The 24,611-nt window shown below is 46.5% G+C and overlaps 3 protein-coding genes across 3 annotated transcripts; all 3 read right to left on the reverse strand.

Annotated features, from left to right (window-relative positions):
• Window positions 1-2,716: 2,716 nt before the first annotated feature.
• Window positions 2,717-17,327, reverse strand: fhad1 (forkhead-associated (FHA) phosphopeptide binding domain 1). Its single transcript, XM_067239146.1, has 29 exons — window positions 17,232-17,327; window positions 16,531-16,737; window positions 16,039-16,321; window positions 15,824-15,930; window positions 15,263-15,487; window positions 15,027-15,150; window positions 14,730-14,860; window positions 14,570-14,641; window positions 14,166-14,270; window positions 13,975-14,052; window positions 13,750-13,871; window positions 13,280-13,463; window positions 12,905-13,103; window positions 12,522-12,592; window positions 12,092-12,190; window positions 11,671-11,757; window positions 11,305-11,590; window positions 10,672-10,771; window positions 9,282-9,388; window positions 8,896-9,055; window positions 8,370-8,481; window positions 7,918-8,058; window positions 6,997-7,156; window positions 6,806-6,909; window positions 6,549-6,647; window positions 6,122-6,348; window positions 5,464-5,620; window positions 3,642-3,722; window positions 2,717-2,923 (listed from the first exon to the last, which is right to left on the reverse strand). The coding sequence occupies exons 1-29, from the start codon at window positions 17,325-17,327 to the stop codon at window positions 2,717-2,719; spliced, it is 4,131 nt and encodes a 1,376-aa protein (XP_067095247.1).
• A 967-nt stretch (window positions 17,328-18,294) lies between these two features.
• LOC136945376 (chymotrypsin-like elastase family member 2A) lies at window positions 18,295-20,907 on the reverse strand (the record flags this gene model as incomplete). The annotated part of the gene is made up of 6 exons (XM_067239147.1): window positions 18,295-18,519; window positions 18,846-18,991; window positions 19,265-19,401; window positions 19,609-19,731; window positions 19,827-19,921; window positions 20,812-20,907. Coding segments are annotated over 6 exons (822 nt in total), but the record flags the coding sequence as incomplete, so codon positions are not given.
• A 161-nt stretch (window positions 20,908-21,068) lies between these two features.
• LOC136945377 (chymotrypsin-like elastase family member 2A) lies at window positions 21,069-23,989 on the reverse strand. The gene is made up of 7 exons (XM_067239148.1): window positions 23,953-23,989; window positions 23,271-23,359; window positions 22,572-22,666; window positions 22,351-22,473; window positions 22,007-22,143; window positions 21,588-21,733; window positions 21,069-21,251 (listed from the first exon to the last, which is right to left on the reverse strand). The coding sequence occupies exons 1-7, from the start codon at window positions 23,987-23,989 to the stop codon at window positions 21,069-21,071; spliced, it is 810 nt and encodes a 269-aa protein (XP_067095249.1).
• Window positions 23,990-24,611: the final 622 nt, after the last annotated feature.

Consider the following 24,611-nt stretch of genomic DNA (forward strand, 5'->3'; position numbering starts at 1 on the left):
TTCGCAGCAGAACGAAGGGGCGGGGGAGGACGGGAGGACGGATCAAAGAGCTTTATATCTAGACATCAAAATCCCTCTGGTGTGCAGCCTATATAAAAAATGTGATTCTGAGATGAAATTGAAATAACAATACAAGGGTGCACATACTGCGGTATATTTGATTTACAGTTTATATTTCAGCGTATTAAAGTCATTTTACAACTGATTTTCTAAAACAAGTTGCAGACGAGTGATAAACCAAACCATGTTTTCACAAACCAAAAACACAAAAATTATGCTTGCACAGACAATGAAAGACGTAATCCCAAGCAATACAAATACTCTGGGTTCAAAATAAAAAGACCAGAAATCATGACAGTTTTGAGAGCCTGAGGCAAAGGCAGCAGTGATGGAGCCAAGTGCCAGGTGTGGCATGCAACTGTGTACCAAGGCATGGCAGACAGGGTTTCTGCCTGATAACAAAAAGACTAATCACAAACTGCCATCTTCAGAATGCCAATTATCTGTTTGTGTCCATTCAGAAAGTCTGTATGAGGAGCAGTAATTACTGAGGACATTCCCCCTGCCTGTAGCCTGTCTCTGCAACTCATAATTACTGCAACCACCCCAGAGACCACTGCTGTAGAGACTGGCTAATCACTCACATAAATGCAAGACAGAGATACATTCCTATCTAAAACAAACAGGTCTGGCCTTAAGATCGCATATCAGGAATAGTTTTCCAGCTATATGCATACTGTATTTAGCTATAGGAAATAAAAGGATGCCTATAACATGAAGGTGTGAAATGAACCATGTTATAAAGGGTCCTTATGCAGTTCGAGTCGTTCTCTATACCAAGATCAGGTTCAGAATGCCCTTTTGTTGCCTTCAACGCTTCACTTTATCTGCATATTCAATCCTCTACACTACAGCATATTAGTCAACCCAGATTTATTCCAGTGAATCAACTGAAAAATAAACTAACCTTCCAATGAACTAACAATGTTCAGGAACAGCAGACTAATGTTCCTGAGGGATGATGGATGCAGACTTTTGCCTGGAGGGAAACGGGAAAAATGAAAAATATGCTACTGTACCATCTGCTTTGGAGGGCAGACAAATCTGGGTCATAGTGGAAGAGAACCAGCTTTGTTAGGGTAAGAGCTCGTTATCTCCTACGGGAGGAGAGAGACAGAAAGACATTCAGGCTTGTGTATGTGTGTCATCTGCTTCAAGTAGGACAATGATTCATTAACATATGAATGGGTGAACGAGCATATCTTGCAAGCACATTCAAAATCACACGTTCACACATCTGAGACAATCCAAAAAAGAGGTTAGTGTGAGGTGACTTCCATACGTCAGTGATACGTACTCGCAGTGACGCGCTGTCTCTCTGATGCTCTACAGTCTCCTCACCTTCCCTCGCACTCGGTTGGGCGAGAAACGCACCCCTCCCACCCTCTCCACAACACACACACACACGCGTGCGTGGTCACATGGTGACTGTGTGTGCTGGGAGCCACGGAGAGATTCTGATGAATGAATCAGCTCTGCTCACGTCGATAACGCAGAGCTGGAACCCAGAGGCAGAGAAAGGAGGGAACCAGAGGAGGAAAGAATGAAGGGAGGAAGAGAGGAGGGGAGAATGAAGGGAGGAGGAGAGTATGAAGGGAGGAAGAGAGGAGGAGATAATGAAGGGAGGAAGAGAGGAGGGGAGAATTAAGGGAGGAAGAGAGGAGGAGAGAATGAAGGGAGGAAGAGAGGAGGGGAGAATGAAGGGAGGAAGAGAGGAGGAGAGTATGAAGGGAGGAAGAGAGGAGGAGAGGAGGAGAGAATGAAGGGAGGAAGAGGAGGGGAGAATGAAGGGAGGAAGAGAGGAGGGGAGAATTAAGGGAGGAAGAGAGGAGGAGAGAATGAAGGGAGGAAGAGAGAAGGAGAGAATGAAGGGAGGAAGAGAGAAGGGGAGAATGAAGAGATAGGAGGAATATTCTACAGGGATGAGAAAACAGTGAAAACATCTACAACTCCATTTCCCTTTTCAGCAATTCAAGGTCAAACTCGCAGTCGTTGGCACAGCCTTCTCACTCCCGAAATAGTCACCGAAACAATATCCCTGCTCATTTTTATAATGAGATTGAGACATAGTGCAGTTGGATGCAGAAATGCTGTTCTAGTGAATTCGTGAGTAGGGACCGCACATTGCTGACCACCGCCACAGTACGAACCTTGAGAGTGATTAGCATGGGCTGTGTCAGCTAGCACAACCCACAGAACCATAACATTCATCACTTAGGGGAAAATATCCTACATTTGAATAAAAACATGATTATATTACATTTAGTCATTTTTTAAATATTAAATGCACTTACTGCATCGTCTGCCTAATGTGATATCTATGGGTAATGACTCTCGCGTGGTGACATGTGTTGATAATAAGCAGCTAGAAAGCATAAACATCTCACGCGGTGCCTGTAATCTATCGCTAATGTGTCGCAGACATTAGCTGGCTGTGTTGGTGCAGTACGTGAGTCTTATCTGTGTAGGGGGGGGGGGGGGAGGGGGGGCGCAGAATGATGAATGGCAGACTGTGACATTGTATAGGATCTGTTACAATAGAGGATTGTTCCCAAGGACCCTCGAACCGGCTTGCTCTCACTCACACACCCCATCACCCCCCCCCCCCCCCCCCCACACACACACACAAACACACACGCACCCTAAACACAGCATGCTAGCAAGGTTCTGGTACTGGTTCTGCTTGCTTTCTCTGCTGTTGTTCTTGTTCGTCTTGTTGTTCTCGTTGCTCCTGTGCGTCGGCCAGCTGGGCGGCCATGTTGTTGACCTGCCTCTCCTTCTCCCCCAGCTGTCTCTTCAGGGTCTCCACCTCATACTCTCTCTTCTTCAGCCTCTCCAGCAGGGCACACTTCTTCACCGACGCCTTGATGTAAAACAAGCCACAAACCAACATTCGGCGTCAACACATCAGTTTCACCAGCGTCATATATCTGCACTGGCTTGACGGTGAGGAAATTCAGGTTTTCATGCCCTCACACCCCCTTTCACTCCCCCACCCTAACACCCTCACACCCCCCCCACCCAGGAATCCCCTCTCTGAACCAGTCCTTAGCTAGTGTAATTTCCACGACTGCCCGCAGTGTTTGTACAGTGTGTGAATTATTAATAAAGGAGAGCGAGACTGCTATTGATCTTCCAGTTCACATGGATAAGCTACGGTTCTGGCTGCAGAGCCGATGGGAAGCCGACATTACATGAGTCGAGGATCAGATTTCCGATTTTTGGTTGCACGTACAAGCACAAACAATGTGAAAATATGAGCATGTTATTAAACAGAGGGTTTTTTCAGAAAACCAGGAAAGTACCTTTGGGTCGTATGACATAAATCTAGGGTGTTAACGTTTTCTTGTCAACAGTAGCTTACTTCAGAGTTGACCTCATAGAACGTGCAGAGTGAGGGGAAAGCAAAGTATTCTGGGCTGGAGCTGCGGTTTGTCAACTCACGCTAGGAAGGCTGAGAGGCCCACAAAAAGTGTCAAACCAGCCATTTGTTATGACATAGGGCTATGAAACTTCCCTGTGTGTACGCTTTGCATGTGAGCGCATGTGTGTTTTCGACTGCGTCTGTGTCTCCGGCTCACCTTCTCACTGGCCTCCGTGGGCACACAGCTGTGAGAGGCCACTCTGGTCGTCTTCTTCTGTGGTTTCTCCTGACTCACCATCTGTGGAGGAGGATGGGAAGGACGAGGAGAACAGTAAGAGGAAAGAAAGAGGAGGAAGAATAAGTTAAAGAAAAGTAGATGGAAGAGGTGTGTCAACATCAGTAAGTTGTGGATAGAATAGATGCTATACACGTCAGGGTAACGGTAAGCAGTGTGTACAAGACAGGTGCTTATGTGCTTGTGTATAAACTTTACCTAGTCTAGTTTACCCATCTTTACCACAGGCTCCATCAAAGTTATAATTATAGAGAAGTCAGTTACATCCCCATTCTTAGTGTTGATACCAAGAGTGCTGACAATGGTATTTACATAATAAAAAAAAACAGCACACACACACACACACGGTGTACATTAAAAGGCTGATGCGATTAACACCCCTTAAAGTCCTCTCGCACTGAAAACGTGTTGTTCTCGTTAACCCCCACCCTGGGATTAATTATGACACATTAAGCCGAGTCGATCTTACTCATGAATCTGGAAGATTAAGCTTCAATACACACGAGTGGGTAGCGAGAACTGTTTACATTCGGCTCTTTCATCAAACACTCTTTAATGACACTACCTGTAGCCTGGGGACCAGGTGAATCTGCGAGCTCATGTGCATTATGTCCGGCAGGTGGGTCTGGCCACCCTCCCATTCAAACTGATTTCCTTCAGGCATTTAAAGTGCCGGGCCAATCACAACCGTTTATCTATTATGAGGAGCGTTTAATACAATTGTTGTACAGAGGAGAAACGTTTCATACACAACCTAGATGCTTCATTGCTCTGATTGCTTGATATCTATCCAATTCTATCCAATTGCATCCAGAGGTATTTTGGTCTGCGCCAAATAGAACTAAGAGGTTCCAAACTACTATGCATGAGAGTGGGTCTAGCTACTATACCAGTACTATGCTAACAAACTGTGAATGAGGTCTAAATAATGATGGGTGGGGTTAGGCAATTATTCATGAACAGTACACTCAATGACAAGAATGTGTTTTGTTTCAACATTAGCCTAGTTATTAATCCAATGCCTTTGTTAGAGTTCCATTTAAACCATGACTGATTGTGCTATTATGATGCTACTATGACTATTATGATGCTAACGTCAATTCATGTCCAGAGGTTCTACAAAAGTCTCCAAATATTACACTGTTGCTGGCTCTGCCCACAGCTTACTGCTATCATAAGAAGATGCTGTTGTTGTCCGCTCTGGCACCGTGGACGCACAGGATAATTATACAGCACGCAGGAAGTTCTCAGTGAAAACACTTATTAGATCTGGTCAGAGGCTACTAGCTCTAACAGTGTGTTTGGATAGGAGGGCCGAGGACCAGCACTGTACAAGCCAACGTTGTCATGTGGGACAGGTGGAGTGAGCTTGGGGTGGCACAGTGTGTTGCCTGGTTTTCATCTGGCCATGTCCAGGTTCACCATGGTATACGCCATTATCGTCTCTAAAATGAATGGGCCCATCTTCACTATGCTAGCATCTTATGGTGGCTACATAGTCTAGCCATACAAGACAGCCTTGTGACAATAGAGACAGTACAATTCTAATATTTTGCATGTTTACACAACTTCTTTAAATAGATCTGTGTCACAAAACAACTTCCCTCTGGAACACAATCATTTATTCAGTACAACTTCCCGTCGGGCAGAATGGACAGATTTGTTGTTTTTATCAGATAATACATCATAAATTGTTCCCTGTGGTCAAATGTTTCTTTGTTAAGTCCCCTTCCTGGTACTGTACCTTGCGGCTTCTCCCAGTGGAGCTGCGGCTTGTCTCCTGGTCTAGCAGACTCTGGGTGCGTCTCAGGGCCTCGCGGAGCATGGAGCTTTCCTGAGCCTCGGTCTCCAGCTCCGCCCTCACCGTGTCCAGCAGCTTCAGCCCCTCCGCCTGGCTCTCCCTGGGAACACACACACACACACACACACTTATCGTAATGAGTCCCAGCCTGTTTCTCACTGGTCGAAGTGCTGCTGTAGAGACGGGTGTGTCTCCCTCTAAACCAATTTGTCCACTAATTAGACATGTCCCCTGGACCTAGCTTATACATTTAGCAACCCTTATACAACCCAACGTAGAGTAACTGCCTCCAGGCAGCGAAATATCGTGACGATGCCCCTCGTTAGAGTGTCCCTGAACGGTGACTCATAGGCCAGACGTAACAGATGCAGATCTTGGGGGTTCCCCTAAAGCTCACTGAGTAAGAGCGTACCATTCGCAGGGGCCTGGCATCGAATCCGACTGAAACCATTTCAATCTCCCCCCCACCCTCTCTCTCTCTCCCTGCTTTCCTCTCTCTCTCCAACTGTCCTATCAATAATTAAACGCTGACAAAAGGCCAAAGCTAAAAACAAACAAACAGATCCTCCAGGCTTTGGCCCTGTGGGCTGGCCTCCCTGACCTGAGAGAGCTGATCACCCGGCCCTGCTCCTGCAGCTGGGCGTCCCTGCGCTGGGCCTGGCTGTGCTGGAGGATCATATGGCTGCGGAGCAGCTCCAGGTCGTGCTGCCGCAGCGAGCCCAGGAGGGTCCTCTCCTCCTGGGGTAGGTGCTGCAGGGACAGGCACCCCTCCAGCCGGGCCTCGCTCAGCTCCAGAGCCTCACACAGGGCCCGCGCCAAGTCCAGGTACTGGGTGGTGAAGAGGGGGGGGGGGGGGAGAAAGAGTAAGATAGAGGAAAGAGAGAAACAGACAGAGGGAGAGAGACACAAAGACAGAGAGAGAGGAGAGACAAACAAAGAGAGAGACAGAAAGAGAGAGGGAGACAGAGAAGATTCAGTGTCTGACTAAGGCGAGCTATCGTGGTTTCCCAGCATGCTCCCATACTCACAGTCCTCTCGCTGAGATCCAGGGCATCTAATAGGTCCAGTCTGGCTATGCGCTCCAGGGTCTCCTCCCCCAACTGTCCAGGGGCCTGTGGCCAGCCATTCTAGGAGGACATTACATCCAATTACACAGAGGACACTGAAACATTCACCATGTCTGCATTAGACAACAAGCTGGGCTGGGTTCTATTATCGTGTGCATTCACTGAATTCCACAGCTGACTGTGACACAGCAGTGTTCTAGAAGCAGTTGGCGTCGTACTGTTGATGTATGGAAGCCTGTTGTCGTTGGAGACCTCTGGAAACTGAGTTGTCCGGTCTCACCCTTCTGCTGCCTCTTCAGCACCCCCTGCTGGCCAGACTGCCCTACAGCCAGCGCGGCAGGACCACAGAGTTACGCCAGGACAGACGAGAGCAGAGGAAAGCAGCAGGAACGAGATGTTGCCCGCTGACCTTGCTTGCTCATCGGTACCGCCTGCTGCAGGGCTCGGATCCTGGCTCGCATCTCTTCCAGGGCCTCCCTCTGCTGCTGGATGACCTTGTCGTGACGGTGACCTCGGCACTTTGACCCCTGCTGGGCCAGCTCCCCCGTCATGGAGAGAGTAGCCACATCCTGGAGAAACAGGAAGTGGGAGGTGGCGGTAATTGCATGGAGGAGATTTACATTTTTTACATTTAGTCAGGAGATGAGCTGTCTAAAGCACAAGGAAGACTCTCTGTTTGGGTTATCTGGTTACATCTTCTGAGTGTACAGAGTGGGATGTACATCTTTGGTGGCGTAAGGGACGGGGGGGGTTAGGGAGTCTCAAAACCTTCGAGCAGAAGCTTACTCCCTCCCTGACAACGGGGTCAGCTGTTTTGGGAGAGGATTTACGAATCCTAGATTATGTTTTCTGTCTCTTAAGATTGGCTCAAATCTGTCCATTGTGGCTTAAAGTAAGCCCAAACAAGCAACAGAAAGTGTGCTGCATTACTGAAATTCCAAATATACATAAACACTTCGGGACTCCTCTCACAGGGCTGTTTGTGTCAGTTACGCTACACTGCAGCCCGAGTGTCCTTCACTTGCAAATCTGTGGGTGACCACATAAACCACGCTCGGCGCTACAGAGACAGCTATTGTGTCTCCCTGGTGTGAGTCAGAAAGTTGGAATGCACCCCCCGCTGATAGCACAAAATGTCACTTGACTGTCTGCTCTCCGCTAGAGATTGTAGGCTCTCCAGAGAGCTGGTGACAACAATAACTGGGGGTGGGGGTGGGAGATGATGGATTATGATATATATTCAAAATAGAAGTGTATGTGTATGCTCTAGCATTATACCGATAGTGTAAGCAACTGCAAAGTGATTTATGTTCATGTGAATATAATCTACAAATGGCTCTGACACAGCGTGGGCGAGACTCATTGCAGGCTTCCTCATATAGCTGCCACAGTCTGAAACCATGCAGTTGTGTTCTTCTGCAGTGGTGTAGCGCAGGCAAACACTGAGGGCCTGGAGCTTTTTGTCTTCATCCTATAGAAGAGAGGGAGGAGGGAGGACGGGGGGGGGGGGGACATAACTCTACTCTGTCACCACACCGCATCACAGCAAGAGGGAGAAAATGAGAGTCGTTCTTCCAGTGCGCAACAATGGATGGGACCGAGCCTGTAGGTGTGGTACCGCAGTAAAGAGATGGTTATCAGATCCTGTTCAGACTGGCTGGTAGACCCAGCGACGACAGCCTTCCTCTTGCCTCCGCTGAGCTATGACACCACCACAGACCTGGGGCTGTTCAGGACTACGCCGTCATTCCTCCTGTGGCTCTGCAGAGACGTTCAGCCTACCTTGGTGTGCTGGGGCAGGCGGGCTACAGCCCAGTTCTCCTCAGGGTTCTGCGTTCTCTCCTGGTCCACTCTCTCAGAACAGACCTTTTTCTCCAAGTCCACCTGGCACTGCCTGGCAGGACCCAGCACACAGAAGAACATGGCGGTGGGCTGGGGAATGCTTATGAAGTATGGAGGTGTTTGTTGGTCGAACTTGTGTTACTTTGTGTACATTATCACGCTGACTTGGCCTTTTTGTTTTCTCACAGTTGATGTTGAGGTATAGGGACGTACCTTAACTACTGATGTCCCTACCAAAGCTTAAATCGAACCTACGAGCTTGCTAAAAATACATGATGAAAAGACATTTTGGTTGCTTAAAAAATACTAGGGGAGTATGGGATAACCAGACCCCTGGTTATAAGAGGTTTTGCCCCCCTATCTATGAATCTCTAGTGCCACAGCTGGGGAGACATAAAGCGGCAGTGTATGTATGGAGATAGTCTGGTGCAATAATCTCTGCTCCATATTTCTATCAGCTTCCTACCTAAGCTCTGCCCTCACAGTGGTCAGCTCCTCCCCTTTCTGCTCCAGCAGCTGTGACATCATCTCCAGCTTGTGAGTGAGCGTGCTCAGTCCGACCCTCTGGTCCTCCACCAGGGCCCTGTGCTGCTCCACCTCCAGTTTCTGCTGCTCACTGAGCTGCCCTGCACACACACACACACACACAGGCATGGGAGGAGACACACACGCACACACACACACACACACGCACACGGGAGGTGACACACACACACAAAAAAAACTGAAATCTTAGTCTGTGGTACAATGTTCAACAAATATTTGTTATGTGTTCTAACCATTCCCAATCCCCAAACTAAACAGCGTGTCACATGCTTGCTGGGAGGGTGTGGCTGGCGTGTGAGACAGCACCTGCCATGTCTGAGATCCTGGCGGTAGCTGTGGCCAGGTTACACCTCAGGGCCCCGATGATGTCACACTGGCTGCATGCTTCCAGCTGAGACTGGGCCAACTGAGCCCTGCGGAGACGAGGGGAGAGATGGAGAGAGAGAGATGGAGGAAGGGGTGGAAAGATAGAGGGAAAGAGACAGAGAAAGGGGATGAGAGAGAGAGAGCGTGAGAGAGAAAAAGATAGAGATGGAGAGAGAACAAGGCATTAATTTAATTTAAAAAAAAACAGTTTTGGAGCACGTTATGACCATGTTAGGTATGAATTTCAGCACTGATCCGCACAGGCAGGCGCATGGACAGATCTGTTCAAGCAAACACGTCACACACAGACACATCGACAGTATTTGAGATGTGTGAGAAAATAGTTATAACAACCTGTGCCAACACGGAGCTAGTTACACAAGCATCACTTTTCCAGGTAATTATGTATGAACATATGACCTTCTAAAGTGGATGTTGACACTGTCAGCACCTCTAATCTAATATTTGAGGAGGTTTATCACATGGATAGAACTTCTGTCTAGTCTGTCTCAGTGATAAATGTCCTTCGCAGAACCCCCTAGAATTTAATTTGTATAATTGCTCGTCTTCAGACTATAGCCAAACAGCCACTCACACAGTGATACCAAGACTTCAGATTTCAAGTCTTCGAGTCTCGGACATCAAAAGTAATCCTGGTAATCCTAAGGCTGATCCCTATGAGGATCATGCATGATTTGGAGAGATTATGTAAGCAAACCATGACTCATGATGATACTGCCCTTCTGATGAATGATTCAGGAGGTGGGGCTTGGCTGGGCTGTTCGTGGGACTACAGAGAAGATCCCATTCCTTTATGTAGGATGCAATCAGTGTCTCCTGTATTGGTTTCTGCACTATTTAAGTCGGTGGTTGAAGCCTTAGTTTGATTAGCGCTTCATAGGAACTTTTTTTACCTTAGTAAGGTGTTTACCCGAGTGAGGTGATAGCTCACCTCAGTGATGACATAGTTGACTTCTGTGAGGTGATAGCTTACCTCAATTATGTCATAGTTGACTTCTGTGAGGTGATAGTTTTCCTCAATTATGTCATAGTTGACTTCTGTGAGGTGATAGTTTTCCTCAATTATGTCATAGTTGACTTCTGTGAGGTGATAGTTTACCTCAATTATGTCATAGTTGACTTCTGTGAGGTGATAGTTTACCTCAATTATGTCATAGTTGACTTCTGTGAGATGATAGCTCACCTCAGTGATGTCATAGTTGACTTCTGTGAGATGATAGCTTACCTCAATGATGTCATCGTTGACTTCTGTGAGGTGATAGTTTACCTCAGTGATGTCATCGTTGACTTCTGTGAGGTGATAGTTTACCTCAGTGATGTGATGGTTTCCTCCAGGGTTGTTAGTTTTGTGGTCTCAGATGGACTCCCCCTCCCCTCGACCTCCTTCCTCTCCAGCTTCCCCTCCAGATCTGGGGTAAAACCATTACACAAACGATATTAACATGTTTAGATGTAAATGATCATACTCTCTCACTAGTATAGTTTTCATTTGCACAGCTCATACCTTTGTGTTGCAAATCACTGCCATCTAGTGACACACAAGTATCATCACATAAGCTTGTGACGATCACCACAAAGTCAAAGTGATACTTATGGTAATTTAATATAATAAACCGAACACTTAAATTCTGAAACACTTCAGTTATGGTGAAAAACATGTTGGGCAATACTTATAAACTAGTACCAATATACAGACTCAGAATACCAAATGCAATACAGACAATCAATTCTCCATATGGCAAGGATAAGGTAGATGCCAAGCTAGGACCTTTTCATACAGATGGGGCCTGAAACCAGCCAGCTACACAAACACCCACCAGGCAAGATGACTGGCCAGACGGCCGTCTAGACAGACAGACAGACCCTCAGCCAAACAACAACAGGGGACAGACAGACCCCCCCTCCCCTCCCCTCCCCCCCCCCCTCCCCTCCCCTCCCCTACCTCTAATCTGCTCCCTCAGAGTGCTCCTCTCCTCCTCCAGGCTCCGGGCTGTGTGTGCCCTCTCCACCCAGCACTGCTCCAGGGCCACGATGGTGTGGGCGTGCTGCCTCACCTGCTCCCTGTACTCCTCCTCCTGCACCCTGTAGCGCTCCCTCTCCACCTCCCTCCCCCTCTCCTCTGCCTCCCTCACCCTCCCCCGACACTCCTCCTCCCTCTGGGCCACCTCCTCCCGGAGCTTGGTGCGCACCTCGGCTTCCTGGTTACGGGTCTCCTCCTGCAGGGCACTCTGGGAAATGTAGTAAACATGAATGACGATGTGCCACACCGTCTGACGGGTCAAGCCGTCCCAGCCTCTGGCCCCCTCACCTGAGCTTGTTTGAGTGTCTCCACCTCCCCCCTCAGGTCCTCCAGCTCCCTCTGCCTCGCCTCCTCCTCCTGCTGCCCTACCGCCACCTGACAGAAAGACCAGGAACAGTTTACATTTAGTCATTTAGCAGACGCTCTTATCCAGAGCGACTTACAGTAAGTACAGGGACATTCCCCCGAGGCAAGTAGGGTGAAGTGCCTTGCCCAAGGACACAACGTCAGTTTGCATGACCGGGAATCGAACTGGCAACCTTCGGATTACTAGCCCGATTCCCATGCAAAATTATGTTGTGTCCCTGGGCAAGGCACTTCACCCTACTTGCCTCAGGGGGAATGTCCCTGTACTTACTGTAAAGTCGCTCTGGATAAGAGCGTCTGCTAAATGACTAAATGTAAATGTAATGTAAAATGTTACTCCTACCTGCTGTTTCAGCTCCTCCAGCTGCTCTGTGGCCGAGGTCAGCTGGTCCAGCAGCTCTCTGCTCTGCCCCTCCCTCCCACTCACCTCCTCCAGCTCAACCTGCCCAGAACACACTCCTCTGTGACCTACAGCAGACGTTTCCTCAACCCTGGAACTCAGGCCTCCCGGCATGTTCTAGATGTTTCCCTCTTCCAACACTCCTATAAGAACTGACTGGGTTGTTCTCAGGCTTCTGCTGAGCTTGATAACGACCCAGTCGTTTGAGCCAGGTGTGTTGGAGCAGGGAAACATCTAGAACATGCCGGGCAGGGGATCCAGAGGATTGAGAAAGGCTGACCTATGGTAGCCACCCCTGGCCGCTTTATGAGTCCAGCCAGAGCGATGTGTTTTGTCTTCTCTCTGGCCCTGAGAGTGTCGCTCACACACCTACCTTCACCTGTTGCAGCTCTGCCTTGCAGCTCAGATACTCCTGGCTCAAAGCCTGAATATCACTCAGGACTCCTGTGGATCACAGATGTAAAGTGGCATTGATTGTGAGTTACTTCATGAGAACTTCCCAGTATTGATCAGTAGACAAAAATAAAACATCTGATTCAAATTCCTCAGTGGATGTTTCACATTGTACATGCTCAAACACACACACAAAAAAAGCTTTTCTTTACTGACTAATCTAATTTGACTTCTGACTGATCTAATCTTACATTACATGTCATTTCATACATTCAGATGATCATAAGCTGTATGGACTAAAACTGAACTGCAATAGGTAAACAAAATACTGGAGTCAATCCCCCTCCAGCTTTCCCTCCCCACCTCTGTCTCCAGGACTCTCTACGCCAGCCTCCAGCAGGACCTGGCTGGTGGACTGTAGAAGGGCATGGTGGGCCCCCAGCAGAGAGAGTACGGAGGCCTGTACCCAGGCCAGACCTGGACACACACCCTCCTCTTCCTCCTGCAGGGTAGACATCGCCCTCTGCAGGGCGTCTGAGGAACCAGCCTCCTGGACAAGACTCTGGAGAAAGTTAAGACAGAAATCCACCAAAATAGTGATAATTTCAATCTTAATTTGGATAAAAGGGTCTGCTAAACAAAAACGAATCATATGTAAATAATCCTAATCCTATGTGAACTACCATTTTTATTAAACAATATATATTACAAATATAAAGTATTGATATATGGTGGTACCTGGCAGGACTCTAGTCTGGTCCTCAGTGTCTCTGTGTGTCCTGCAGCACGGTCTCTCTCTGTGAGCTGGTGCTCCAGCTCTGCTGCCCTTGTCTCCAGAACCTTCCTCTGCTCCAGCACCTCCGTCAGAAGCTCCAGCACCTGCACTCGTAACACCCCCCCGATACGTTTCACTTGCCAGATGCTTTCATTCAAAGCGAAAGAGTGCGCCGGAAATCAAGGATCAGAAGTGCATAGTTTTAGCGTAAAAAAAAAGTTTTTTAGTTATGAAAATATTGTTTTCAGCTTTCATCTTTGTACAGAAACAGTTAGAAATAGACAAGAAATGTTGGGGAGACAGAGAGGGGAAGACATGCAGAAATGTCCTGAGCCGGAATCAAACCTGGGTCGCTGTGTCAGGGCTTCTGCTCATTTGGCATCAGCTCCTCCGACTCTGGCGCCCCAAACAGTCTAGTTTATAAATCCCTCACTTGCTCAGATTCATCTTCTCTATGTTCTTACTGACCTGCTGGTCTGACAAGGCATCATGGGAAGTGGAGTCCACATCATCAACATGTAACGCTTTTAGCAGCTCGCAACGAAAATGCTCAACCTGCAACCACAAACAAAAAAAGTGACAAAATCCACACTTATCAAGGACTCCATCTGTAGTCCACACTCCTGGAAGAAGTCTAAACCATGTAACAGCAGGTTACCCTGTTCTCCACCAGCTCAGCTTGGCCTCTCTGCTGATCCCTCTGCCTCTCGGCTGCAGCCAATAGGGTAGTTTGCTCCTAAACATACCAAGACCCGGCAGGAAGTTTGTAAATGAAGTATGGAAGGAAGTATGGAACGACTGCCATGTCCCTCGTAATGTGTTTACCCCATCATGACAGGAATGACTCACCTCAAGTTCTTTCTCAAACCTGCTTTTCAAAGCGGCTTTCTCCAGAACGCACTGCTCCAGACACCTCTGCCTCTCCCTCGAAGAGCCCTCCAAGTTCTCAATGCTCTGTCCATCAAATAAAAGAGTCCAATTTCTCATCTGTCTGTCTTCCTGTCTGTGTCTGCCTCTGTCTGTCTGTCTGCCTCTGTCTGTCTGTCTGCCTCTGTCTGTCTGTCTGTCTGCCTCTGTCTGTCTGTCTGTCTGTCTGCCTCTGTCTGTCTGTCTCCCTGCCTCTGTCTGTCTGTCTGCCTCTGTCTGTCTGCCTCTGTCTGTCTCCCTGTCTGACTATCTGTTTGTTTCCACATGATTCAGCAGATATTGACGTTTCTCAGTGAAGCCGGGGGAGACAAAAAAAAAAAAACTACCTTCTTCAAAGTTGACACCTCATTCTGATAGACAGCCAGCTCATCCTGGTGCCTCTTGGTCATTTTGGTGAACTGAAGGCCGAAAAGAGAGAGAGAGAGAGATAAAAGCTAGAGCTGGGTTCAATCTGAATGTCAGATGCACAGGGGTAAAGGGGTGGACCTTGGTGGCGTTAAAACCCAGCTGGATGTCCTTGGCTCTGATGTCCTGTCGGAGTCTGTCTACCTCGGAGGCCAGATTCAGAGTCTGCTTGTCCCTGGATGCCAGGTCTCTCTGGAGGCTCGCCACCACGCCTGGCAGAGGAGGGGAAACAGAGAGAAACACTGAGAAATACTATACTTACCGCTGCATGAAAATGCTGCGAAGACACACAGACACACACATGTACACATGCCGATACTCTCTCACACACACACAAGCACCAACACACACACACACACACACCCACACACACTAAACCTGAGGCAGTGCTGCCATCCCTCTTCAGTCTGTCCATCTGACCTCTCAGACTGCAGATCTTCAGGTCTTTCTCCGTCACAGAGCGCCTGGACATCTCCACAGAGCTCTGCTGCACCTCCAGCATCTAAAACACACGTCAAATCAATGAACCGAAACCGTAACCGAAAACTAATCAGGCTTCTACAACAGCGTTTCTGTTCAAGATAAAACAAACACAGATAAAATCAGGAGCCCACCTGCTCCTTGAGCCGTTGGATCTGCTCCTTCTTGTCGTTGATGTCCCTCTCCAGACAGCGTAGTCTGTGTTTGATCTCCGGCTGGGCCTGGCTAAGGGTCAGCTGATGCCTCAGGGCAGACACCTCGTCTCGGAGCCCAGCGATCACCCCGTCCTTCCTCTGGGACTCGCCCTCAAACACAGCCAGGCGCTGGAGCTCATCCCCCAGCCTCAACAGCCTCTCCTCCTGGCAGCGGATGAGGGGAGGGAGGGAGGAGGGGAGGAGAAGAGCAGAAGGGAGGGAGGGAGGAGGGGAGGAGAAGAGCAGAAGGGAGGGAGGAGGGGAGGAGAAGAGCAGAAGGGAGGGAGGAGGGGAGGAGAAGAGCAGAAGGGAGGGAGGAGGGGAGGAGAAGAGCAGAAGGGAGGGAGGGAGGAGGGGAAGAGAAGAGCAGAAGGGAGGGAGGGAGGAGGGGAGGAGAAGAGCAGAAGGGAGGTGGGGAGGAGAAGAGCAAAAGGGAGGGAGAGAGGTTATAAATTCTGCTGCAGATTTGCTAAAGGATTCTACAGCCACACTGAGGCCCACCTTATCTTGTAAGAGGTGCTGCAGGGTCTGAGAACCTGGGGAGTTCACTTCGACTTTCTCAGAGGGCCCACTCTGTCTGAGCTTCTCTGTGTTCCCAGTCCAGCTTCCTGCAACAACAGTCACAGCTCACTCCCTACTCCACACACCCCCATCTCCCATGATGCCCCTGACACACGCAGGAACAAGGAAGTTAGCCTGAAGCTAAACTCTGCTACCTGGTCTACGAGGAGCGGTCCCTCTCTCCGCGGTCTGCTTCCCCACCCTCTTGGCTCCCGCACTGGCTGGCCGAGCTCTGCTGGGGGGCCGCGGGGTCACCGAGGAGCCCCCCCACACCCAGGCCACGGGGGCAGAGGACTGGGGGGCCAGGAAGGGGAGCTGGGCAGCAGAGGAGGATAGGGAGGGGGACAGGGGGGAGGGCGAGGGGGCGAGGGTGGGCTCTTCTATCAGCTGTAGGGAGCTCTGATAGGAGGGGCGGTCATTCATCGGAGGGCAGAGGAGCTGGAGAGAGGGGGAAGGGAGGGGGGAGAGAGACTGAAAGAGAGTGAGTGAGGGGGAAAGAGAGAGATATACGCCACACAAGAGACCTACAAAAACATCCCTTCCAGGACTGCATCTATCTCGGTCGACACAAGGAAACAAACTTTCAACAGTTCCTTATCTATGTATGGGGTCTTAACAGATCCCTTAAAACTCATAAATCACCATACCGGAGAAGGGATGTCCACAGCCAGCTGATAGGTGGACCCTCCGTAGCCAAAGTGCAGCTCGTCCCCTGGGCTTAGCCGCACGGCGGCGTTGTGGATACGGCAACCGTTGACGTAGGTGCCGTGGGCGGAGTTCAAGTCACTGAGGACAAAGCAGCGCTCGGAGTCGCTCCACTCGATAAGGGCATGGTGCTCATCAACTCCTCCATTCTGTCGGTTAAATGGACACTTCAAGCTGTTTCCATTAACATTGGTTGTAGACTGGTAGTGTGAACGGATTCAGATTCACGTTTATGTATTATTATTAGTTTCCCGACCCTAACTACAACCTAAATGTTTGCACTACATAGTGTTGGTGTCAAATCCTAGGCTATAGGCTTAGGCTAGCCTACTTGATGTAGCCTATTCACTTTAACAACTTTCGTAATGACAAGACAGGCAGTGTATAATATACTGGTTTGAGAATGTCTCTTGTGGTTTTATGTAGGCCACCCATGAAGAATATTGTCTGTCATCATTTGGATGTTTAATATTTCATTATTATTATTATTATTATTATATTATTATTTTTATGTTGGCTAACTATTTCAGAGGTAAACTAAGATCATAATTGTAAGTAACTATGGTGTATTGGAACTTGTTCAGTAGTGGAACAGGCTGCATGTAGACTACCTACATTATGAAACTAAACTTAACAAACTTACCTGCAAACATAAATCACAATCCCCGTGTCTTCCTACAGTCGTGGTTTTGGGCTCGAGTTTGAACACCCACCCCGAGGTTTTCAGGTACCCCTTCATCTGTCACAAAGAAACTAGTGCCCTCACGTCACACGTCAACAAACGTTCTTACATTAAAACTAAAAATAAATGGTATATATGTTTCGTCACAGGTTCAATATTTGGACTGTATGTCACTAATGTGGTCATCAGTCTTAGAGTAATTATTTTCAGGTGTGAGCTTACCGTGACTAATGTGAAGATACGGCGATAATGTAGGATATGGACACAGCAACTATGTATCCTTGCTCAAAACAAACCATTTTGTTAGTATCATCTTTCACGATTGTTGCTGAAAACTTGAATTCAGGACGTGCTATAAAACATTCAAAGCCACTCTGGAGCTCAGAAACTTGTACTTTCAATACTTCGGACTGCGGATTGTATTTCGCCAGCGCCATGGAAACACACTGGAGCCCGCCCTCCCTTTCATCACATGATGGCGGGTGAGGTAGCTGTAAACCGAGACACCAGTACCAACGGGGTTTTGACTTTTGAGCAAAGCTGCCCTACAAAGGCAAAAGACCGTAACTCACTGGAGTGTAGAACTGACAAAATTGACATCTATTTTTTTTGTCCTGCCAAATGTATTATAGCTAGGACACTGGAAAGCTGACAGTTTGATGTTTTTGTAATTACATTAAAAAATAATTTGACTTTAGAGCAATGGTGTGTAGCCTAAACAAAGAGACTCAGAAACTGTAAAGAATATGTATTTATTTGATGCGAACCTAATTAACAGAAGGAATGCGGTAAATCCACTCTTTAATGTTGGGTCATGATCTGGAGAGAAATAACAGAATGAATACCATGAATGAATATAATGAATGATAATGTTAGGAAATGACAACATTGATATGAGCTATATGATATGAATATGATACGACATGAATACATATGATAGCTAACAACAAATAATGTCACTTAAATCCTACAAAAGCCCTTTGGTACAGAAAAAAATGCATGTATAGCCTACTATGGTACTAAACTAAACTATACAAGGAACATCTGCAGAACAGGAAGTATTGAGTGTTGAGGTCTGTAAGGGGCCTCCACTCACTCTATTGATCCAGTCAACGTAGGCGCTGGTGCGGGTGTAGACTGAGGGCTTCTTGAAAATGTTACACCCCTGTCCAGATCCGAAGCTGAACACACCGTGAACCGTCCAGGAGCCGTCAGGGTTCTGGCAGTTCAGGGGGCCGCCAGAGTCTCCCTAACAACCACAGAGGGCAGCCATTTTGTTTCGTTTTAATTAAGTAAATAGTTCATAGCCAGTCACTGCCAGAAACAACAACAGGAGGAATTAAGCCACATTTTGTTGACGCTATTGATATTGTTCATTACAATTATTTCATTAGCAAACCCCTCAAAATATAACCCACAGTTCTGCCTCATAACCCCCAAGACCCCCTTTTAAGAAAAGGACAGTGTGTGTTTCTCTGAAAGGGGGTCATGAGTAGATAAGGCTAGTGCTTTGAGTACATGAAAGGTGCATAACAAATAAAATTTATTATTATTATTAATAATATTAAGCCTCACAAAGCAGCCGCTGCGCTCCCCATCTCCTCCTGCGCAGACCATTTTGTCCGTCACCATGAAGCTCCACCAGTCGTTCTTCTTACAGGTGGCGTGCTCCACGATGGGGAGCAGAGCCTGCTGCAGGATGTCTGTGTTGTCTCCGTTGGCTACCAGAACAGAACAAGTTCAACCCAGAGGTCTACTGCTACAGAACAGGTTCAGGGCAACACACCAGAATCTGATTCTAAATTCTAACCCACCAGAATTGATCAAGGATATGTGTGAAAGCATTTTCTCTTACAAGACACAAAACTGGTCACACCTTTTGATGACTAATATACAATCCAGGGTTTTACAGTTATTTTACTGATGATAATGACCCGTCTCTGGGCGGGTTTGAAGTGAAATGTTTGGCTGTGATTAATGAATGGTTATCCTACTGGAGAGACGTCCCCAGCCGGTGACGTAGCAGGGTGTGTCATGGGGCAAGATCTGCTCGAACTTGGGAAGGCAGGCAGGCTTGATGGAGTCAGAGAAGGTGACAGGGGTCCTCAATTTGAGCATGGCAAGGTCATTACTGAAGGGTCATAGCAGGGGGAAGGAGGGATTACTAAGCATTGTTTAAATAAGAGTTTATATGTAAATACATACACTTCAGCTCAAGTGTAAATCACAAATTCCTTCCTTCTTTCATTAATCCATCTATCCATCATACTTATATTTGAACCTGCATTTGTATTTACAGAAGGCATTCTGCTCAAGAGGAGGGTGTCCGGAAACTCACATGCCTCTTGAGGAATCCCATTTCGGGTGGTAGATGACCTTAGCGACACTGATGAACTCAGAACCAGCCTCTTCATCCTTCAGGCTGTGCTTGCCCAGATAGACCTTGTAAATGCGGCCTGAACTGCATAGACACAACACACAAGAGTAAGCAACTCAATATTAAGCCTGAACACGTTCAGATTGGAGAATTGGTTGTTTGGTCATTTTTGTTGTTACGTGATGCAGTGAGCAGCAGTCATGATCCACTCCTCAGAGAGCAGAGTTGCACCACAGCTGTGGTGGAAACCACTGAGGTCGTACTGGAGGGACACCTGAAACACACAGAAATAAGTATGGAAGAAAACAGGGTTATGTTCAACTTTATGATGCCAAGACAGAGTTGGGAGATGTGCTATTTGCAACTCGAGAACTATGGAAGCAAATCAGTGGCATAATGTTTTTAATTTGAAAAGGCATTGAATACTTAAATGTAATTTATTGAAATGTAAACACACCGAATTTGTTGGTTTGGAATTCACCTCTTTAAAATTGAAATATGAATTTATTCCAATGTAAAAAAATCTGATAAAAAAATTCAAGGTTCAGAAATTCAGGTTGCGCAAATTCAATAGCAAAACTCAGATCCCAAAAATCAATTTCACCAGAATCTGAATTTCACCTGTGTATTTGAATTTTTGAAGCTTGGATTTGTTTTATAGAATTTTTGGGATTTGAATTTTACAGTTCAAATTTGAGCAACCTGAATTTCTGAACCTTGAATTTTTGTATCAATTTTTTTTTAACATTAAAATATATTCATTTATCAATTTTAAAGAGGTGAATTCAAAACCAACAAATTCGGTGCTGTTTAAATTTCAGTATTAAGTATTCAATACTTTTCAAGTCACAGATTTGCTTCCATACAGAACCTATACAAACAACCATAACCAAAAAGGCAACCCAGGTCTACAATGACCCCACCCACCCCCTTCACTCAGTCTTCCAGCAGCCATCTGGCAGGAGACTCAAGATCTCACTAGCTAGGAAGAATGGCAAAGTGTTAATTTTTTATGTTATACTATGTTGCCAGAATGTCGAAGGCAAATTCGATGTAAATTTTATGGACTATATATATATATATATTTCCTTCTTTTAAAGCTAATTGATATTGTCAGGTGACTCTGCGTCTGATTGAAAGAGACAAGGAGAGAAGTGAACGTACCTGCCATGGCCAGCTGTGCTCACGCACGTCCACTCCGCCCACCACCCTGCTTGTGGAGGGGGGGAAGGAGGGCACACCACACCCGTAGGCTGACACACACACACACACACACACACACACACACACACACACATGCACCCACACACACACACACACACACATGTTGCTTTACAGTGGCCAAAAAATGACGCTACACTACATACTGTACACAGTATCATCATATAATTAATATATCTTAATATATATGTTAAACCATTTTATGACACACGTTTTGGGGGATTTAAGATATCATCTATCCAGTCAACGAAGGTGCTGATGCGGGTGAAGACGGAGGGCTTCTTGACGACGTTGCACCCCTGTCCAGATCCGAAGCTGAACACACCGTGAACCGTCCAGGAGCCGTCAGGGTTCTGGCAGTTCAGGGGGCCGCCAGAGTCTCCCTAACAACCACAGAGGGCAGCCATTTTGTTTTGTTTTAATTAAGTAAATAGTTCATAGCCAGTCACTGCCAGAAACAACAACAGAAGGAATTAAGCCACTGTTCGTACATTTTGTTGACGCTATTGATATTGTTCGTTTAAAATTATTTCATTAGCAAACCCCTCAAAATATAACCCACAGTTCTGCCTCATAACCCCCAAGACCCCCTTTTAAGAAAAGGACAGTGTGTGTTTCTCTGAAAGGGGGTCATGAGTAGATAAGGCTAGTGCTTTGAGTACATGAAAGGTGCATAACAAATAAAATTTATTATTATTATTAATAATATTAAGCCTCACAAAGCAGCCGCTGCGCTCCCCATCTCCTCCTGCGCAGACCATTTTGTCCGTCACCATGAAGCTCCACCAGTCGTTCTTCTTACAGGTGGCGTGCTCCACGATGGGGAGCAGAGCCTGCTGCAGGATGTCTGTGTTGTCTCCGTTGGCTACCAGAACAGAACAAGTTCAACCCAGAGGTCTACTGCTACAGAACAGGTTCAGGGCAACACACCAGAATCTGATTCTAAATTCTAACCCACCAGAATTGATCAAGGATATGTGTGAAAGCATTTTCTCTTACAAGACACAAAACTGGTCACACCTTTTGATGACTAATATACAATCCAGGGTTTTACAGTTATTTTACTGATGATAATGACCCGTCTCTGGGCGGGTTTGAAGTGAAATGTTTGGCTGTGATTAATGAATGGTTATCCTACTGGAGAGACGTCCCCAGCCGGTGACGTAGCAGGGTGTGTCATGGGGCAAGATCTGCTCGAACTTGGGAAGGCAGGCAGGCTTGATGGAGTCAGAGAAGGTGACAGGGGTCCTCAACTTGAGCATGGCAAGGTCGTAACTGAAGGGTCATAGCAGGGGGAGGGAGGGATTACTAAGCATTGTTTAAATAAGAGTTTATATGTAAATACATACACTTCAGCTCAAGTGTAAATCACAAATTCCTTCCTTCTTTCATTTATCCATCTATCCATCATTCTTATATTTGAACCTGCATTTGTATTTACAGAAGGCATTCTGCTCAAGAGGAGGGTGTTCGGAAACTCACATGCCTCTTGAGGAATCCCATTTCGGGTGGTAGATGACCTTAGCGACACTGATGAACTCAGAACCGGCCTCTTCATCCTTCAGGCTGTGCTTGCCCAGATAGACCTTGTAAATGCGGCCTGAACTGCATAGACACAACATGCAAAACGAGTTAGCAACTCAATATTAAGCCTGAACAGTTTCAGATTGGAGAGTTGGTTGTTTGGTTGTTTTTGTTGTTACGTGATGCAGTGAGCAGCAGTCATGATCCACTCCTCAGAGAGCAGAGTTGCACCACAGCAGTGGTGGAAACCACTGAGGTCATACTGGAGGGACACCTGAAACACACAGAAATAAGTATGGAAGAAAACAGGGTTTCCAATTTATTGGTTGTGAATTCACCTCTTTAAAGTTGAATAAGAATTTGTTCCAATGTCAAAAAAATCGGACAATGTTCAGAAATTCAGTGCTATCTGAATTCTTTCATTCTTTCAATGTTTGGATCAAAAACGTTTTTACATTAAAATAAATTAATTTATCAATTTTAAAGAGGTGAATTCAAAACCAACAAATTCGGTGGTGTTTACATTTCAGTATTAAGTATTCAATGCTTTTTTATATATATATATTTTTTGCTTCCATACAGAACCTATACAAACAACCATAACCAAAAAGGCAACCCAGGTCTACAATGACCCCACCCACCCCCTTCACTCAGTCTTCCAGCAGCCATCTGGCAGGAGACTCAAGATCTCACTAGCTAGGAAGAATGGCAAAGTGTTAATTTTTTATGTTATACTATGTTGCCAGAATGTCGAAGGCAAATTCGATGTAAATTTTATGGACTATATATATATATATATTTCCTTCTTTTAAAGCTAATTGATATTGTCAGGTGACACTGCGTCTGATTGAAAGAGACAAGGAGAGAAGTGAACGTACCTGCCATGGCCAGCTGTGCTCACGCACGTCCACTCCGCCCACCACCCTGCTTGTGGAGGGGGGGAAGGAGGGCACACCACACCCGTAGGCTGACACGCACACACACACACACCCACACACACACACACACACACACCCACACACGCACACACGCACACGCACACGCACACACGCACACACACGCACACATTACATTTACATTTAGTCATTTAGCAGACGCTCTTATCCAGAGCGACTTACAGTAAATACAGGGACATTCCCCCGAGGCAAGTAGGGTGAAGTGCCTTGCCCAAGGACACAACGTCAGTTGGCATGACCGGGAATCGAACTGGCAACCTTCGGATTACTAGCCCGATTCCCTCACCGCTCAGCCACCTGACACCTGACACACACACACACCCGCACACACACATGCACACACACACACACACACATGCACACACACACCCACACACACACACACACACACACACACACATGCACCCACACACATACACACACACGTTGCTTTACAGTGGCCAAAAAAGGATGCTACACTACAGATGTAGTCTGTAGTGTAGCATCTGACCCCTGTTATCAACTATCTACATTTGATGTTTTCCCAAATTACTTAATTAAGGAGATACCCTGTTTCCTTCCTCAGATATTTTGTTTATATATATTCAGTTGTATGATATCTTACCACCAGCGACAAGCAAAGCAACAATCATTAACTTCATGGTGCCTCTCTTCTGCGGAGTTTAGCTGAGAATGAGCTTATATATATATATGGTAACCCCATAAGCTACCAGAACACTTACGTAACTGTTGCACCCTATGCGAAATTCACAGGTGTCATGGAATAGATAAACTGTGCGTGTGAATATGTACGTTTGTTTAAGTTTCAGTTTACGAAATATGCCGGCACGCAAGCAAACTTTTGCAAAACACAAGATTTGTCATTGCCAAATCATAGCAATATGATAAATACAAGATATATAATACTTTATAAATGCTGGATCAATCCACACTTTGAAAACAGACACCATATGGTTCACGATAGCTGCAGCTCACAGATAAATAAATAGCTTATGTTTTGAAAGCTACAAAGGCCTAATAATTTAATTAAAGAAACTTAATCCTTCAGTAGGTTGGCCATAATAAATGTAAGAGGGATTTATGAAAAACTTTATGAAGAAATTAATAAACATTCTCAATTTAAATGTAAATGTTGGTGTCTTAATGTTGTCCTTTTCAATTAAAGATGCTGTAAAATGGAATTGAAAATTAGTTTTAAGTTCATCACACCACAGAAGAATGTGTTGTTAACTACCCATCCAAATTCGAATGAAAAAAAACCCA

This window comes from Osmerus mordax, chromosome 7, assembly GCF_038355195.1.
Source record: "Osmerus mordax isolate fOsmMor3 chromosome 7, fOsmMor3.pri, whole genome shotgun sequence".
Taxonomy (NCBI): domain Eukaryota; kingdom Metazoa; phylum Chordata; class Actinopteri; order Osmeriformes; family Osmeridae; genus Osmerus; species Osmerus mordax.